This window comes from Mus caroli, chromosome 7 (genome assembly GCF_900094665.2).
Source record: "Mus caroli chromosome 7, CAROLI_EIJ_v1.1, whole genome shotgun sequence".
In the NCBI taxonomy this organism is placed as follows: Eukaryota; Metazoa; Chordata; class Mammalia; order Rodentia; family Muridae; genus Mus; species Mus caroli.
This window is the reverse complement of record NC_034576.1, coordinates 137,094,370-137,114,074: the sequence shown is the minus strand read 5'-3', so window position 1 is coordinate 137,114,074 and position 19,705 is coordinate 137,094,370. Positions and strand designations below refer to the sequence as shown.

At 45.9% G+C, this 19,705-nt stretch overlaps 2 protein-coding genes across 2 annotated transcripts in view; one reads left to right on the top strand and one right to left on the bottom strand.

The window, feature by feature from the left end:
• Dock1 (dedicator of cytokinesis 1) overlaps nt 1-19,705 on the bottom strand; it is a 497,315-nt gene that overhangs the window by 235,666 nt on the left and 241,944 nt on the right. The gene's annotated exons all lie outside the window — the stretch shown is intronic.
• Insyn2a (inhibitory synaptic factor 2A) overlaps nt 1-19,705 on the top strand; it is a 56,376-nt gene that overhangs the window by 2,358 nt on the left and 34,313 nt on the right. Inside the window, exon 2 of the mRNA XM_021168434.2 lies at nt 17,332-18,493. Coding sequence (XP_021024093.1) covers nt 17,337-18,493 — 1,157 coding nt within the window. The 5' untranslated portion in view covers nt 17,332-17,336. The remainder of the gene's footprint in view (nt 1-17,331; nt 18,494-19,705) is intronic.

The window sequence follows — 19,705 nt, the reverse complement described above, 5'->3', positions numbered from 1 at the left end:
TTTCCAATTATTAATTTACTGTCCGTGTTTACTCTCTACGTGAGAGGGTACTGCGCTCCAGGATGGGTTTATCGGATTTGAATTTGGTGAAGAAGCCTAGCATAGCATAGCAGGATTTGGCATCGATTATGGGAGCGATGGAGTTCTGTTTTCTTCATTAAATTCCTCTTTTCCTTTAAAAGGTGCTGATTCAATTTAATTTTTTATTAATCTGATGCAAAGACTTGTCTTTAAAGACAGGATGTCCTTGAGAAGCAAAGCAGGTCTTAAGGTGACAACAGTTGCTGTGACTTTCTGCTTTATTATCGTGATTAAGACACTGGGGTTTTGACATAAATCAGGTCCATTATTCCACTGAGAAATATAACTAGTGGTTAAGAAGCAGGCTAATAAGGCAAGCACTAGAAAGCTCCAAGTGAGCCTTCAGGAGGATCACTGAAGATCCAGTCATCCTGCTACCTCAGTTTACCACGGAGAGCTTCTATGCTGTCATAGTTATTTTGCCCTAGGAAGAGGCATTTTTTTTTTTTTTTGACTTTTGTCTTTCCCTTTGGAGATAAAAATTTAAGAGCTACATAAATAAAAGAAAGGCCTGTGCAAGACAGGCACGCATCTCCAAGGAGAAGCCGTACACAGTGGAGTGAGATCACTGAAAATACAGATACCAGGCTATCCTGTGAGGGGCTAGGATATCCACATTGCTAGATATTTGTATCCTCCGGTTTGCTCCATTGCTTGGCCGCCTCACTGAGAGAGACAGCTACTGAGCTCCCTTGTAGAAGCAGAGTCCTTGCTTTGGCCAGGCTACTTCTCAGGCAATAAGGTTGAGAAATGATTGGAGGCATAGCGCCGTGAAGCAGTTCTCAGGGCAGGCCTTGCTGTAGAAGGGCAGGAATGGAGTTGCTAAGGGCCTTAATGCTAACACTCTGGCCCAACCCACCGGAGACCTAAGCAGATGCGTAGCAGAGAGGCTGTTAACAGATCATCTGGGGCACCGCACCAATTATACAGAATGGAGGTGGCTCATGTCCTCCAGGGGATGAAAGGCCATGAGGACTCCTGGACACAAGAAGGACTGTTTTCCACAGCTCCTTCAGAAACATGACAGCTGCGTTCATCACCCCTGGACCCTTTGTAACTCCAGAGACCTGCGTTCTCCAGCCCAAAATTAGCTGACATAATTTATGATGTGGAACCTTCATATTTGATTTTAATATTTCATGGCATTATGGAGTGGCTTCAATATTTCAAAGCAAAATTTAATATGATTGGTACGACATGACAACACACCTATCTCCATGAGCTTCCAAGATGTCTGGAGAAGCCCTTATCCAAACTTAAATTAATCTATCTTTATGTAAATACTGTAAAATATCGTGACCTTTAATCAATTCACTTAAGGTGTTTATCTTATACCTTGAGGACAGAATACAGATTTGTGTGAGCTACAGATTTGGATGGCTCTGGCAAATTCACACAAGCAAGTTGTCTGGATGATGTCGCATACTAAGGCATAGAGGGCTTAGGTGTGAACCTCTCAACCATGTCTGGGGAGGTAACTGTTTCAGTCCCTGAAGGCAGAAGACAGGGAGGTGTGTCCAGGCAACCAAGATCCTGGCCTCAGATTAAGAAACAGTAGAACTGCCACATGCCTTTAATCCTAGCACTTGGGAGGCAGAGGCAGGCGAATTTCTGAGTTCGAGGGCAGCCTGGTCTACAGAGTGAGTTCCAGGACAGCCGGGACTACAAACAGAAACCCTGTCTTGAAAGACCAAAAAAGAAAAAAAAAAAAGAAAGAAAGAGCAGAACTTCAGAGTCATCTCCTTGTGGTCCTCAACCTGGATCCTAAGTCATCGGGATATTCAGTATGAATTGGAGACCCAGTTCAAGCCAGGCATGGGAGAAAAATGAACTTGAATATAGAGAAAGTAGAATTAGGAGACAGAGAAAGTGTTGTGTTTCTAAATCACTCTGTAAATCTCTTGGAGATAATGCGGCTTCACAGGGATGTGGGGAGAATTCTCTTTGCAGTAATCGTTGGGATATTGCTTTTGCAGAGTATGGAGCTAATAGTTTAAAGCACTGCATACTCATAGATATGTCCGGTGGCCACATCATCCTGGGATTAGGCAGACGGAGAGAGAAACGACGAGAGAAGCTCATCCATGCAGAATGGACAGTCAGAGAAGTCCCACTATTTTAACCACTGAAGAAACAACAAGAGACAGTGATATTAACAGTATGGCAGAAGGCTCCTTAAAGTTTACATTGGAATTACTATGGAAAATTCCAGTTCGAGCTTTGATAATCTAGCCTAGGGCAAAAAATGAAAGCAGCAAACTTCGGACGAAGGGGGTGGGGGGAGCTGCCGAATGCTGACCACATCACAAACAGCTCTGCAAATGAAGGTTGATTTCTCCCACAGAAGCAACAGGGCAGGCTGATGCTGAGGTCTGTCTGTCAGCTGCTAGGTAGAGGAAAGTCTTTGAGGAACAGCAGACCCATTGCCAACTTTGTGTTTCTAGTCTAGGTCACCAAGTGACATGGATAGCTTCTACATTGTTCTTGGGGGAGTATCCTACAATGCTCAGCTGTCCCTTTTGAAAATCTCTTTCACCTGTTTGCAGCAGTTAGATTCTAGACAGCTCGTAGAATCGGCAGCTTGCTTCCTGAGATCTGCTTGCTTGTTTTTCTAGTGTTTTTAGCAATTTTGGAAATTGACTGGAACTATAAAGACGAGGCTCTTAGAAAGAGGTGGACATAGGCAAGGTAGACAGATAAGCAGATGGCAGACAGGACCAAGAAGGAGGAGAGTTACAAGACTGAAGCAAAGGTGTACAAGGAAATTGGGTCCAGGAGAAAGAGAAGAGGTGACTAGGATGTGGCAAACAAGAGAATCAGGGTGGGAGACTACAGCGTGAGTGAGTGACACCTTGGCTGACTTCAAGGGTCAGGGTGTGAGAGGATACTGGGTCCAATATGTACATACCGAGGGCTCGAGACACCAAGAATGACAGGCAAGAATGAGAAGTGATATTTGGGAAAGCTTTGGGTTTCAGAATCACAGGTTGAAGCCACTTTGAGAAAGAGCCAGAAGGCCAAGGTGGGCCTCATGGGATGCCTGTAACAAGAATGTATATTATGAGAAGATGAAGTGTTGATAACCAGACAGAAGCCAGAGAGAAGGAACCAGAGCCCAACTGAGAAGGTATGATAGGTGAGAATTGACTAGGGCAAATGGTGGCTGGTAGCACTGAGGCTGGATCTAGAGGCAGGCAGCTATGACAAAAATCATCAACAGTAGAATCCTTGCAACATGGCACCTGGTAGAGGACAGATTAACATTCAGCCTGGGGTGGGGGGTGGGGGAGGTGGGAGTGGTGTGGCTCTAATGAAAAGGGAGACAGCAGGGGGATGATTACCTGGAATAAGAGTCTGAATATTCAGCTGGAACTACTACTTGAAAGAGGGAGGAGGGATGTTTGTTTGTTTGTTTGCTTGAAGTCACTTCTAACCTAAAGCATCAAGAATGCTTTCAAAGAGGGAAGAAAGGAGGGATGGACCTGGTGACTCACAACTCAAAGAGATCCTTAAAGGAAGAAACCCTGTACTACCAAGTAACAGGTGCTCAATGAATATTTAATGAGGCCATTAACTGTAAACCTAGTCAGTAACTTTGCTGGAAATCCAGGGAATCCTGGCTGGAAGCAACTCCTCAAGCCTTTTTTTTTTCCCCTAAGAGAAGGACGAAACATCATGATAAAAGGTGATAAAAGGAAAGACAATTGTCCTTAAGTCTAACCATGCCTTATTTAGAAAAGAAAGAAATAGAGGGGCCAAGGGGCTGGGTTTCCTCCGCCCAGCTCACAGTCAGGATCTTCTTGGTTAAGAAATTCACTTGGGTAGAGACTGAGTTTTTAAAGGAAGAATGCCTTTGAACTGACTAACCTTGAGAAACAAACCAGGGGAAGAGAGAGCACAACACTCCAGGCCTTCACTTGGATGAAAGCTCCCACACCCAAGAGCTGACATTCCTAACCCAAGGGAATTTTTGTTAGAGTTCTACCAGCTTGGAGAGTTCACCAGGCCAGGCTGAGACACCCAGTGTCTGCCTTCATACCTGGAACCTCGAATCTCAGTTTGACATTGTGACACCAACGTCCTTGTTCTCTGTGCCAGACCCATGGATTTATCACTGTGGTTTTAAAAGTCTGTAGAAGGTGGTCCATACAGATCCCTTCCTCTCTCCCCTATCTTCCGCCTTGAAACCACTCAACACAAACGGCTACATTCCTCTGATGATGAACTGGAGAGGCCCATAGCTAGAACCCCACATCCAGGATTTAGTACCCCAGAGAGTTGCTGGCATGTTGCAGGCGGAAGCATGGAGAGTTGGGAACTTCAAGGCTACCAACTTCTTATTTAAGCCCTCGCTTCCATTCACTTTGCGAGACCATTTAGGAGCATGGTGTTGCGAGTTCTTCCAGCCAGTTGTCATATGTGGCTGTTTGAATAGTGGTTGTTGGTTCAATGACTTCACTAAAATAATTTGTGCCTTCATTTAACTCATTTTAGTTCTGGTATTTGCGTGCCCCTTCACAGGTAGTCCATTAGCTCGCCTCTGAGTGCATCTCCACTTACTGTGTCTATCAGAATCACTGATGTGGCAAATTTATCCAGGGTTATGCAAAGTAATGACATCACGGAATCTGTACAAATGTGACCCAGTCTTCCTCAGCAGGGTTGACACCTCATGAGGTGTGATCAAGTGCTAACACAGACACACACATTAATAATAAATTTTTAAAAATTAAAATAAAAAATGAAGTAGAAGAAATCAAGGCATTAGGGAAGAAAAATAACAGAAGGCACAAGCTAGTGGTGTATCTTCATAACTGCACTATCAGAATGAGCTGAGGAAGCCAAGAATGGTGGTGCACTGACAATTTTCAAGCAAGTGGATCTCTGTGAGTTCAAGACTAGCCTGGTTAATCAAAGCAAATTCCAGGAAAGCCAAAGCTATATAATGAGATCTTGCCTCAAAAGCAAAAAGCAAAACAAAATCCAACCTATATATAATGGTCAGAAGAGTTTAAAAATACATAATCTCTCCAAGTCTCCACCCTCTATACACTGATTTACCAGGTTAGGTGGGAACTGAATATATGGTCTTATTTATTTATTTTTTTCTTACCTCCTAACCCACAGTGTGCCATTGCTGAGAGCTTGCAAGCCCAGGCTTCAGCCCTCAAGGAAAAGGCATGTTTTTTTCCTTCTGCAGTAGGACAACCTTCACCATCTTTTCCTCTCCTGCCAAGCCAGACAACCTGCTTTAAACACACAGACACACACAGACACACACAGATACACACTTCATCAATACTCAGGTCTCTTCCAAAGTTTCAAGAAAGGCAACAGGGAAAGGGTCCCTGAAGGACTGAGTGAGATCTCTATTTCTACTGTATCCCTTCGTCTGCAAGGAGACCTCACAGACTCCTGCCACCATCAGTCCTGCTCACGCCCTGCCTTGTGCTCAGGGACCACACAACCTTTTACTCTGTTGTTCTCTCTCTTCTTGCCATGATCTTTATAAAAATAACATGGAGGTCTGAAATGGAGGCAAACTCAGAGCTATCACCTTGGTCTGCCCACTAGACTGACACTTCAGCTGTCTGTATGTGAAGAGCTGTATATCCCAGTTGCCTGCCTGGCCTCCGTTCTGCCCCAGAATCAAGGGTCAAGTTCTATTCTGGGTGGACAAAGGGTTGGTACGACTCTAATCAAGCTGCCAAAAACCTGACAGTGGGGCTCAAGGCTACCCAAGCTCTCTATATCTCCCTCAAGTGCAAAGCAACCAAGATATATCATAGTTCAACTGCCCATCATTACTGAGTGTTCCTTCCTGTCAGTATGTCCCTGTCACTGTCCACCAGTGTGTCTTTCCACTCCTTACTCTTTGTCCTTTTTAGGCCTGCCATCCCCACATTCATCTTAGTATATAACAGAAGAGGGAAATTATATAGTCCTAAGGAACCATGGTACTTAGTGAGTAAAAACGTATATCCACGGGTCATTTCCAGGGTATGGAAAATGAATGTGATTTTATCCAGTCCTTGATGTGCCTCTGGGCACTAAGGTCCACTGTTGTGTTTTGGACCCTACAATGTTGTTTGCCCCTCAAAGGCCAGCAGTATCGCCTCTATGGCTGGTTAAAGCCCAGGATTATGAAAGATGCTATGCTCTGAAATTTGTATATGAGTCGGAGCCATTGAGCTGTGTGAATTAAAATGATAATTTGGCAACTACTACATCACAGAAATCATGGGGGGGGGAGTATATTGTTAGCAAGTCAAATGTCTGCAAGGAATATGTCATCAAGTCCCTACTATGCATCACAATTAAACACAAAACTTGCCCCATTAGTAGGTCATCTCCTTATTCTTGTGAGCATACATGGCATCACTTTCTCTTGCATCAGTGGGGGTGGAGGGATGTTGCATAACTCCAGGTAGTGGCTTCTTCAAACTTAATGAAAACTTGTTCTTTCTCTTATTCCTGCCCAAGCTTTATTATACAGCCAAGATTCCCCTGGGAATGCAGACAGAATCCTTGGAAATCACTCATATTGCACACTCATCCTACAGCTCCTTGACCAGATCATGGAAAGGGCCACTGCTCCAGAGATGACGTATATGTATATTCAAATCAGTCAGCAAGTATTGAAGGATGGCAGGGCACAGGGCAGGGACATCACACATCCTTTACTGGGGCTTTGCCCAAAAACTTAGGGTTTAGGAGAAAGCACATTGGCTGCCTCCTGCATGCTTTCCAGTGCAATTGCCCACAATCCTGGAGTTACCAGGGACTCTCTCAGCAACCGGTCCCTTGTAACTCCAGGATGACACATTGCTGAGGATTATGTCTCATTGTTTCACAAGTACCAAGAAGCACGAAGCACGGTACCTGCTTACCTTGGACATGCAGATACCTGAAATTGCCAGAAGCAAGACGAGGTCTATGCCATCTAAGAGCCAGGAACCTTGAGTGGTGGCTGAGTTACAGCCCTGGAAAGTGAGCTAAGGGAAGGAGAGGTGCCCAGGAGGGATGGCCGCAGTGTGTTCGCAGGATGGTGTAGGAATGTGTGAATTTCAGTGTTGGGAATTCTTGGCAAGATGGAAGAGGAACAGGGTAGGAAAGAGTAAAGAAGGCTTTAAAGAAAACAAGACTTGCTGGACTTTGCTTAGAGGCTCCAGGAACAGAGATGGGAAGTAGAGACGGAAGGTAGACTTTGGGAAAGGCTCAAAGACTAAGATGAGGAGGGGAATAGTATGGAAAGGAAGTCAACTGGAGAAGCAATAGCAAAGAAACATAGATATTAGTGGGTGGTAACTTTTCGATAGGCAGCATGGAGTTGAAGTGATCATACTGTTAGCGGCACGGATTGCTGGAAGATGGTACAGCAATCCCAGTAGGAGGTGGAGCTTTGAACCCCTGCGTGCTTGGTCCAGAGGCTGCCTCTAAGACCAGTTGCCTTACTCCGAGTTCAGCTGAGGCAAGCATGGCAGTTGGGTTTCTAGGTTGAAGATGGACCACACTCACCACCTGACAAAAAGCACCACAGGACCTGCCCAGCGCGGCAGAGACGATGTGAAGGCTGATGCGCACAAGGGATATTCCTTCAATGTGGAAGACAGAATGCTAGAGGGATGTCTACAGTCTCAAGGTGTAAAGTAGCGGCTGGGTTTTTAATATGAATAAAGAAGATGACGTTAACGGTCAAGGCTGGTCAAGAAAGGAAATGAAGATTCGACTAGCCTGTATAGAATAGAAGAGCAAGTAACACCAGGATTCATGACAGATGGGATTTGCTTTAATAATAATAATAATAATAAAACAAAAACTATGACAACTATTGAGGTGACACAGTCTAAAAAGTATTCTCTATTTTCAGTTTCTCTATTCTCTCTCTTTCCCACTGCCAGACACAATACTTTCCTTTTCTGTATGCTTGTCTGAGAGAGGGTTTCTCTTTGTAGCCTAGGCTGTCTAAGAATGCAAGAGATCCACCTGCCTCTGACTCCCCAGTGACACCATGCCAAGCTTGCACTAATATTCGTAACACTGAAACTTTGCCCTTTGCACACCTGCAGTGTCCGTCATTCTGGTCAGAGTACACCTTCACTTTTGCATATTCCAAGCAATTAACTGTGTACCCTTAAAATGTGTGTGTGTGTGTGTGTGTGTGTGAGAGAGAGAGAGAGAGAGAGAGAGAGAGAGTATGTATGAGTGAGTGTGAGCATGCACACACATGTGTGTTTCTGGGATCAGCTATACATACAAGTATAAGCAAGCACCCAAATGTGGACACAAGGGGTCATCCTCGAGACCATCCACTTTGTTTTCTGAGATGTGGTTTCTAACTGGCCTGGAGCTCATCTATTAGGATAGGCCGTCCCTGTGCCCACTTGTCTCCACTTCTGCGGTGCTGGGATTAGAAACCCACACACCACTTCTGGGTTTTTACATTTGTTGTAAGGATCAAACTCAGGCCCTTGAAAGCACTTTACCAGCTGAGCCATCTCCCCAGCCCTTAAGTCTTGTTTAAACTGACAAAACAATCCCCAGGGCAGTGAGTAATTTCTGAGGTCACCCTTCTGTGCCATCAGCTTCAGAGGAAGGGAGACGGCTCCCCTGCTTTATATTGTGAATTATGCCAGATTAAAGCACCCCCTGTCATTTGTAGCCTACAAGCCAGAAGGCCTTCAGAATTCAGATCAGGGTATCTTTCCACATTAGACTTTGGCCAACAAAAACTATGAAGGCTGGCTAGGTCTCACACATACTACTGGCTCTGTACAGCCAATGGACCATCCACACGCATTCCCGGGGCAGGACATTTTCTCTGCATCCAGCAATCAGCTTATAAATAGAAGCCGATTATAAGAAGAACTCACGGCTCTTTCTTCTTGGCTAAGCTGCCGCTGCTGTGAACCGAGACCTATTCAACCCCTGGCCAAACCAAGGAGAATACAGCCGTGGAGAGGTGGGGATCCTTTAGAGGCTAAGAGATAGGGGCCTGTATGGACTTGCCAGAAAGACAGATTGTATCTTCAATTCTAAATGACTTCTCTTGTATGGGATGGTTACTTCTGCAAGGAAGTCCTGCCCTGCATGTCCCCGTGTGCTGTTCTTGGGTGACAGTGACAGGGAGCAGGAAAGCTTTTGCTTGCAAGATGCACTTTGAAGGAAAGGAAGGAAAAGTCTGCATTCCGCTTGGGAGTTCAAATCATGAGTGAAAACATGTTAAACCAGTTAAAAGGTGCACTGGGAAGAGGGTTTGATGGGTAAAGCACACGTGTGCAGCACAGCATGGAAGATCTGAGTTTTGATCCCCTACACCTGCGGGGTTGATTTTAGGTGTGGCAGTACAAGTCTGTAAATGGAGCCCTGTTTAAGGTGAGGCAGGTGGATCTGGGTCTTGCTGGCCAGCCAGTCCAGACTCAGTGAGAAACTCTGTCTAGGGAAAAGTAAGGTAGAAGAGAAACTTAGAAAACATCCGAACATCAACCTCTGCCTTCCACACAGGCCCATGAGATGACAACACAGGCACAATGTGTGTGCCTGCTCATTCACATGCACACATGCGCATGCTCTCGCGTGTGTATACACACACACACACACCTTCAAAAAAGCTTGGATTCAATACAATTAAAGGCAATGGACTCTCCAAGTCCATCCCAGTACACCTGCATCTATTTTTATGAGAAGAAGCCGCCCATCATATGACGTAAGAAGGGGAAGCTACCTCTTTCCTGGTGCACCAGCTTTTACAAACTCCAATCTCTGAGGAGCTCCAGGTGGCTATCTGATGAGCCCTTCATTATCTGGAACCTACACAGGGCAAGTAGGGTGCCTGCTATAGCAGCGAACTTTTGCCCACGAGCAGCATTCTGAACAACCACCCAAACTCTCAACTTCTCTGGGACTGGCATGCGTGCCCATGGGGGAGGTGCAGAGACAGGAAGATGGGTTCCTTTTACAAAGCTGATTGAACCTGGGTTGCAGAGTCAGAACCTGGTCTACCTAACTCTTTGGCAATGATTGATTGCCCAGCCGGTGTTGCAAATGCAGTGGGAGCAGGGTGGGGGTGGGGTGTTGTTTGTTGATCAACATAACACCCCATTCACAAACATCCTACAATTCTGCTGACCTTAATACTAACTCAGATTCCATTTGGATCATGGATAAGCAAAGGGTAATGTTTTTGATAGAACTTAAGCAAAGAGAGAGCTTCTTCTAAAGAGTGAAGGAAAGGGGGAAGTGGATAAACTGCTCGTTCTCTCTCTCTCTCTTTCATTCTTTCTCTCTCTTTTTTTTTTTTTTTTTTTTCAAGACAGGGTTTCTCTGTATAGCCATAGCTGTTTTGGAACTCACTCTGTAGACCAGGCTGGTTTCGAACTCAGAAATCCGCCTGCCTCTGCATCCCAAGTGCTGGGATTAAAGGCGTGTGCCACCACTGCCCAGCTAAACTGTTCTTTAACCTGGGTCTCAATCTCTCTAATGCTGTGACCCTTTAATACAGTTCCTCGTGTGGTGATGTGCCCCAAACATAACAGTATTTTTGTTGCTGCTTCATAACTCTCATTTTGCTTCTGTTATGGATCACGTTTTCTCATGGTCTTAGGTGACCCCTGTGAAAGGGTCATTTAAACCCCCCCCCAAAGCGGTTGTGACCCATAGGTTGAAAACCACTGTTCCAAAGCCTCCACACCAAAGGAAAGTGTCCATGCCTGGATGAGGCACACAACGCATGCCTTTCTGCCCACTCACTGTGTACAGGACAGTGCGGGAGCATGCCAGCAATGGCTCATACTGTTGGTGTTGACTTTTCCAAGGCTTCTCTTAGTGAGGTATATATTCCAATGACACAGATAAGAACAGGTCAGAGTCCCAATTCAGACAGGTTTTATTCTGCTCAAAGCCTGCCTTTTATCAAAAACAAAACCAAACCCTATCCTCGGTGTTAAACAAGAAAGCCATCAGTTCATAATGGCCCAGGTTACCTTTGAATATTCTACTCAGCAAGAGAGGTAGTGAATGCATTTAGCTGGCATGTATGCCTAACACACTGGAGACCAGTCCCAGCATCACATGAACTAGGCACAACGACATATACCTAAAATCCTAGCACCAGAGAAGCAATTCAAGGTTACCCGACGATACATATAGCAAATTCAAAGCCAGCCTAGTAAGTGGGGAGGGATGGAGGGATGGAGGGAGGGAGGAAAGGAAAGAGGGACAGAGACATACAGAGACACAGAGAGAGAGACAGAGTGAGGAGGGGAGAGAGAAACAAAAGAAGAGAAGCTGTATGTGTCTTCCCTGATTTCCTTCCTCCCACAAACCAGGCTGCTGTCCCTGACACAGCCCCCTCACTTACTGTCCACCCTGGAAAGGCATCTGAATGTATTTAGAGTCATCCCTTTTCAGTCAAAGCTGTGGCCTCTGAAGAGTGAACGACTGTCTGGGAAAAAAAAGAGTGTCTCCCTCTTACATCTTAGTGTTACATTAAACTAGCCCATGTTCTGAGACACAGTCCTGCATCTCTCTCTCTCAACAGCTACCTCTGCCTCAGAGGAAGAAGTCAGGTTCAGGACTGTAAACTGGGTTTCCACATTAAAGCTTTCCCTGCAGAGGAGTCCCTGGAGTGAGAGACAGTCTACCTCCCTTCCCCACTGGGAGGATCCATGTTAAAGAACAGCTTATCCTCTTCCCCCTCTCCCCCACTCCTAGGAGCCTAATGCACAGGCGTTCCCATAGCATATGGAATAAAATGTTGACCCAATTAATCTTGAACTGCAGCCAGCATCTCTGGCTCCAAGGTGCCTCGACTGCAGGAAAGCCACTGGGAAACCAGCGCGGTCCTGTAGTTCCTCTCTACACTCGTGGGATGGCTTGCTGGCTTTTAGGCTATATACAGTGATGGAAGACCCCAAGGCTGGTAGTTTCCCCACAGTCCCACCTGTCAGAGGACCAATCAAGGCACACATACAATATCACAGGGACACATATGAATCCTGGGAAGTATGAGACATTTGGCGGTGGCAGAATAGAAGCATGTCTTTCCCATCAGCTGATGAAACCCCAGACTTCCTGGAGACTCTAATCACAGAGCTCAGGGCAAATCGATTTGATTATAAATTCAAACCAGTGGCAATTTCCTTCTTCGTAGTAATGAATACTGGCATGGTCTGTTAATTCTCCCGAGCCGTGTGAGCATGTCTGTACATACAAGTACTTATGTGGTGAGGATACACCTGGGCATACAAGCGCACGTGCGTGCACACACACACACACACACAATTATAACTTTAAAATTCAGCTCTCCATCAAAGGAGGAGATCAAAGAAGGCCTTTGGGGACTGCTGGTACCCCAACGTGATCCTTTCGGGGGGTTTCTCTGAGAGGGGGTTTACACTTACAAAAGCCTGCTGACAGGATGCTTAAATGGAAAAGTGTGGAGGCAGCATTGGGCCCTCTCCACTGTCACCCTCAAATCCACTGTGTCCCTCTCTACTGTCACCCTCAAATCAACTGTGTCCCTCTCCACTGTCACCCTCAAATCAACTGTGTCCCTCTCCACTGTCACCCTTAAATCAACTGTGTCCCTCTCCACTGTCACCCTCAAATCAACTGTGTCCCTCTCCACTGTCACCCTCAAATCAACTGTGTCCCTCTCCACTGTCACCCTCAAATCAACATGGGAAAAACACTCTCCCTAAAGGCAATGCTTTAGTACAATAGCGACCACTTTGCTTTGTTTCTACCCAGGAAAACTTGGTAGGCCGTTTTCTTTCCCTTAACATTAGCTCCTGTTTTGTGGAGATAGTAAACCATCCTTATAATTACTATTTTAATGGTCACAGCGAGTGAGCATACACCATCATTTACTTGACTGTTTACCTATTGTTAGACTGTTAGTAACTTCCCTTTCTCACTCCTTCAAATTGAACTGAACATTTTTTTTTAATTCTGTGCTATTCATTTAAAACAGTACAGAGACGGATGACAGGGCATTGCTAATCTAAAACTACAGGGTTTATATATTTACAACTCATATTTGATTATGAAATTTAATTTGGGAGAGTAATTAAGACATTTGTATTCTACTCAGCTCCCCGGCATCTAGATCTGCCCGAGCTAGGCAAGCCCAACCATGACTTGCCACTTTCCAAAGCATTGCCCCATGCAATCCAATATATGTTATGGACTTCCACTGCTCTGCAGATAAGAGACTCACCCAAAGGTGCAAAACCTCTAGCTCTATGGTGTAACTTACCCCAGGAAGGCATTTTATAAACACTATTCAAGTCTCACAGTCGATTCAAACTTCAGAGCAACCCTTAGTTTATATACCAATGACAGGCACGGTCCAGGACTACTGGAGGTCTTCCATGATCCACAACTGATAAAGAATACTGGAATACCAGGAGAGTGACTCATTCATGTTTCAGATGCCTGATGCTTTATTATTGTTATTGTTGCTGTTGTTATTAAGAAAGGGCCTTACTAAGTATCACTGGCTAGCCCAAAACTTGTTATGTAGACTAGGCTGGTCTTAAACTTGCAGTGATCCTCCTGCCCCTGGCTCCTGCATGCTGGAGTTGCAGGGACATGCTACTATGCCTGGCTGAGCTGATACTTTTTGAAGTCCACTATGCCAAACGACAGATTTTTCTGCTCAGGGTATTTCTTCCATGACTGTTATTCAAAAGAACTCAGGGTGCAGACCACCAGCTGTGCCCTTCAGAGTCTCGACATATAGTCCCAGTCTAGCAATGGAGCATCACCAGCAGGCAAGGGAGGGACAAATGAGAAGATGGAAGGGAAAGGCACAGGCTGGCATTTGTTAGCACAAAGAATTGTACGCATGGTGTCTAGACTCTAGAGAGATGGCTCAGCAGTTAAGCCTATGTACTGATGTTGCAGATGACCCAAGCTTGATCAGCCTCTATGACAGGCAGCCAAAGTCCTCTCACTCCTGTTCCAGGGGGTCCCATTGCCTCGAACCTTTTTAAGCATCTCCACTCAAGTACACATACATGTAATTTTAAAAGACAATATAAATAAAATCTTCAAAGCTGCCCAGCAGGCACAAAGCTCTAGGGCGAGCCTCCAGGACTGTCCTGTAACAGAAAACGACTTACTTATCGTTGTCACTGTTTTCACTAAAAGGAGAATTGTGCTTTACATACTTAGCAACTGGGTAAAGCATGAAGAGTTTTTTTTTTTTTTTTTTTTTTTTACTATTTTGCTTTTACCACCAGCAATTAATCCCTCTGATTTGTTTTATGAGTCTGATGGTTGGGTCTAGCACTCAGCAAACCAGTGGCGTGATGTAAGAAAATTATTTCAGTTCAGTTCCTGGCAAATCCTGATGATGAATAGTGAGGCAGGACAAACCTACTCAGACACACATTTTTCAGGACTGGCAGGGAAAAGGCTGAAAAATTACTAGTAAATTGCTTTTTGTAAAAATGCTCTCTCTTTCAAATCTCCCCGAGTCTGAAGGTCTCCTTCAGAATGATGGCACAATACATTCTGACACACCTAGATGGCAACAAAGCCAAAGAACAGACGCAAAAAAAAAAACAATGAGGGTTAGGATTTAATTTTCTTATTAAGTCCCCAGTTTCCAATACTCTTGCCCACATCAACTTCTTCTGAGTATGTGCCTTTTACCCACTGGGATAAGTGTCCCCGAAAGATAGCGATTATCTGTGCTGGCAGGCTTCCCTGCCCCACCCTCTAGGCATAATCCCCTCCTCCAATATATGAGCTTTGAAATTAATGTTATCATGTCTCTGGTCCATTCTATTCCTATTCCTCCTCTCTAAAACTGTCCCGAAGGTTGAGTTTCAGATTACAGAGGCCTACAGATATCCCCAGCACCTACTTAAAATCCTTGATTCTGAGGACATAACTGGGCCAGTGGCATCTGCCTTGGAAATATATGGTTGGAAAGGCTAATGCAGGATTGTCACAGTGGTGAAAGTCACTTGGCGACATTGCTGGTTGACACACTCAGAGGAAGACATGCTTCTCTTCTGTTTGGGAGAAGCAGAGAAGCCAGGACTACAGCTGCTGGCTGAGGCTGCTGAGAGTTCTGCACTGTACAGAGCCCTTCGAACATTAGCAGGTCATCTGCCTGATGGAACCCTGGAGCAGCCACAGAGTAACCCTGGTCTATAATCAGAGAATGCAGAGATGACTTTAGGGTATCCCCAGACATAACTACCCATTAGTTTTCAGCATTATCATAAAGAATTGGTCATTGGACTTGCCTCTGAGTCTTCCGTGCTGTAAACAACTGTGGGGTCTTGTAAGGTGGCAGAGACCAGTGTAGCCGAGGTGTAAACCACTGACGAAAAGGAATAGGTCATTTACTAACCCTAAGTCATGGGCTTGGGTTCTCTCTCTTCCTCTCCCTCGGCAAGCCACTATGCTTATTGGCTTAGAATACTGGCTAAGGGTTAATGACAGGAGAGGCATTAGATCTGTATGTTGGATATGTAGATCTGTTGGCAACACTGTGAACTCAGCGTTTGGTGAGACAGGGCCTTCCTGGGCTTTCTCACCTGCTGTATAAGCTTGAACAAGTGGCACACCATACCTCTGTGCCATAGGAATGGTGACACCAACTTCTGTCCTCATGTGCATTTGGCCTCTCTGCAAATATCTCCACTGCCATGGTATATCCCAAGAGTCTCCCCCAGGTCTCTAGGCAAGGCTCTTGCCTACACTACTACCCCTGTCACCATCACTACCGGGACAGCACTTCTGCATCAGTGCAGAGCTTGAGTTCTGTTGAACCTGGGCTGGATAACCAGTTTTTATTGACCTTGGCTCATCTCTGTGACTTTGCATCCCTGGACACTTGGGCTTTAACACCTGAACCTCTCGTATACACCCACACCCATCAAGCCGACAACTTTATCCTCAACTGTCAGGAGTCTGGCAAAAGCTACTTCACAAACAGCATATTTAGCTCTGTCTTCTGTTTGCTTTTGCTTTGTTAAACCCAGAATTGAACCGAAGGCCTCATATATAATATGAAAACATTTTACCACATTTTGAAACAAGGGTCCTTAAGCTGTCCTGGCTGCTCTTGAACTCACTCAGTAGCCAACTGAGCCTTGAACTTGTGATCTTCCTGCCTCAGCTTCCCACATAGCTGGAGTCAGAAGTTTGCACTGCCAGGACCAGCTTCCCTGTATCCCCTTGCTTCAAGTGCAGCTCCCAAGAAAGTTCTTCCGTATGCATTAAGCAGCTGCGAATCTGCTTATCTAATAAAGGGAAGGCACTTACCCTCCTGGTATTCCCCAGAGAATCATTGGCCACCTGCATCTCTTTAGCTGCATTTAATAGCTCAGCCCAAGATGAATCTTCATGATTAACAAAAAGCCTCCTGATTTTATTTTCTTTCAGCTTTTAAATGCTAGAACAAATACCATTGTTGTCCGCCACCCCCCCAGGGGTTGTGATCAAAACACAAAATTTTATTCTAGAATGAATAATTTATTTTTTAAAGTAATTTCCAAATACCATTCTCCATGAAATCATAGAAGAGAGATGGTATTGCTGTTTTTGTAGACTCAGGGAAACCCACGGAATGTTCATGACTGACTTTTCTGGAAGCCACACTCCCCACCATGACTTATCACCAGAGATATCCCTGTGCAGGAATATGGTTGACTCCCCGTAGAGTCCTTGTTGACTAACCCTAGTTCCTGCCTACAAGGGCATCCCTCTATGTCTGTCTGTCTGTCTGCTCAGACATACAGGGACCTAGAATATTCATTAAGTCTTTAAATCTGTTAGATTCCAGTAATAGATTAATCACGTCATCCTTTAAAAAAAATAGTAAAAATCCTAAACTAAATAAGTTGCATTTGGTAAACCATCTGCCTACGGAGCAGAGACACACATGTGAAAAGATAATTTGCAAATCTGACGCGGCAGAGTTGTTGGGCTGCTTGATGAATATAGTAACACAGGTTTGTCTAATGGGGAAACAAGCATTACTATCAAACGAAAACCAAGTGTATCCCACATGGAAAAAGTAAGCAGGCTTTAATATCGAGAAGCAGTTCATGCTGTGCCTGCCAGCAACTCTCCGCCTGTCTGATTTTCCTTAACATAAAGGCCGACCTCACCTGTTTAAAAATAATTAGGAAGCCGGCAGCTGTGATTTGGCTGGAAGTCCATTCGGCCTCGTTTGCATGTGTGCTTGTGACCCACTGATGCCTCTGTTGCTGTCTCTGCATGCAGGCACCATGGTCAGCAAGGACTCCGGCAGATGCATACTCACGACACCAGAGCGGGAAGTGGAGCCTGCCGCCTGCCTGGCCCTGGAGATGAGATATGCCCTCGACCCTAACCGGCAGATCAAAAAGCGAAACAAAGCTCTGCAGGTGCGCTTTAAGGATATCTGTGAGGCCCAGAATGAGCAGAGAGACACACAGTTGTCTTCCGGACCTCTGGGGGAGAAGCGAGAGGCCAAGGCTGTGTCCTGCAGGGTGGCCTATCGTAAGTATATGACAGTGCCCGCACGCCGATCCATTCCCAATGTCACCAAGAGCACCGGTGTGCAGACCTCACCAGACCTTCGCAAGTGTTACCAGACATTCCCGCTAGACCGCAAGAAAGGCAGTCTCAAAGGCCTGCCGGCTGCAGATGCCTTCAAAAGCCAGAACAATGGGTTTCTAGCAGATTCAAAAGAGAAGAGCGAGGCGGGACCCATGGAAGACCCTCGGCCTTGCAGCGCAGGAAGGATTCACAAGACCACCGCATTGGTTTTCCATTCCAATGAGCACGTGAACGCACTGGAGCAGCCTTCTGGGGTCAACTGTGCGGAGCTCTGTAAGTCTCCAGATGTGCTTGGCTACCCAGAGGCTGTTTTGCTGAACTCTCGGCCTCCCTCTGAGGAGCCCATCCACCAGCTGCAGGGGAGAGCTAAGCTTGACAGGGGCACCCTGGACTCAGAGGAGCCCGCTCCACTCACCCACGGAAGGGTGTTTAAAACCGAGGTCGCCACTGTGTATCCGCCTGCCATCAGTACCAGGGGCCCTGAGCCTGGCTTGTCAAACTCTGCTGCTGCCAGCCAATGGTCTCTCTGCCCTGCAGATGAGGAGCAGAGGCGAGCCGCCCATCTCAATGGGCTGCAGGCATCCACAGGCTCTGCTGTGGCCTGCTCAACCCCGGTGCAGTACCTGTCCCCAGAATGTAGCGAACAGCCCCTGCAGAACCAGCCTAGCCCCACAGCTGGGGTAGGGGATGAAGAACGCCAACAAATCGTGCCTCACACAGAGGTGGTAGACCTCAAGGCCCAGCTGCAGGTGATGGAGAACTTAATCAGCTCTAGCCAGGAGACCATCAAAGTGCTGCTGGGAGTTATTCAGGAGCTGGAGAAAGGAGAAGCCCATCGGGAAGGGTATGTATGGCCACTGCATCTTACTCCCTGTGGGCTCTCCACTTGCAGGCCCACCAGCAGCCCCGATGTCCCATCCCTAAGGAGTCTAATGCCGGTGTTTTTTGTGTCAGGGCTGCAGTCTGAAGAGCTAGCACGGTTACAAGGGTCACAGGTGTGTTGAAGGCCAGGCTTCCTGGCACACTCGCCTCTGATATTCATTTGTTGGTTAGTATTTACCCATCTGGCCTTGGGTTTCAATCTCTCTCTGTCTATTCAGGGAGCGGATGGGTCTTCCTTGTGATCTTTTCAGATTGATGTTTTCTAGTCTTGATGAATTGTAATGTGCACGCTGGCTCAAAATATTTAAATAAGAGGCCACTTGCCCCTTAGGAGTCCCATTATAGAAGACAGCATTAGAACAAATCAGACAGCATCGGGAAAAGGAAACACTAGCGACTGATAAATGATGTCATTGGGATGGGCATTCTGGACCATGTCTCCAGTAATAGACAGTCTTTGGTTTTCATTCTTTTTCAGAAGCACACAGAGGCAGAGCCCCTCTGTAGACAAGCCCGATCTGTAGGTGATTAGGAGGCACCCGCACCCATGAGTTGTTCTGGGTGTTCATTTGGACTACAAAACAGTCCAGAAATCAAAAGGGCTTGTTGGACATGACCAGCTGCTGATCATCTAAGTTAGAAAACACATCTCGCCCAGCCCTCACTGTCGGCGAGGCTGGCAGAGCTGGTTCTGTGCATCTTCAAACAGTGGCCATGGCTCACCAACCTTTTTCTGATTGGCCAAGCCTTCTCTTGTACAGCCCTTTGGAGCATCTAACCCACCCTATGTTCTGGAGGTTGGATGTGAGGCTGCATTTTCTTGTCTATGTAGCTGGTCCCCTTTATTCTGTGGGTGAAGTGAGCTATGAGTGGTGTGACAAACAGAAACCAGGTAATGCATTGTCACTGTAGCAGAACTCACTGGACTCAGAGGATTGCTGTGGTGGAATTAGACAGTGTTTGCTTTTTGCAAGTAGTGAAGAAGAAACAGCCTCTGCCTTCCAGGGCAGGAGGTAAAGCCAATGCAGTGGTTTCATTAGCAAGACACAGAGGTCAGCAGGAACCAATCCTAACCTTTGATATAGGTTGTAGTAACTGGATGTCATCAATACCGGGTGGAAAATGTTGAACTGGATAATGTCTGCGAGTGTCTAGTGTTGATCTCACTAAACAG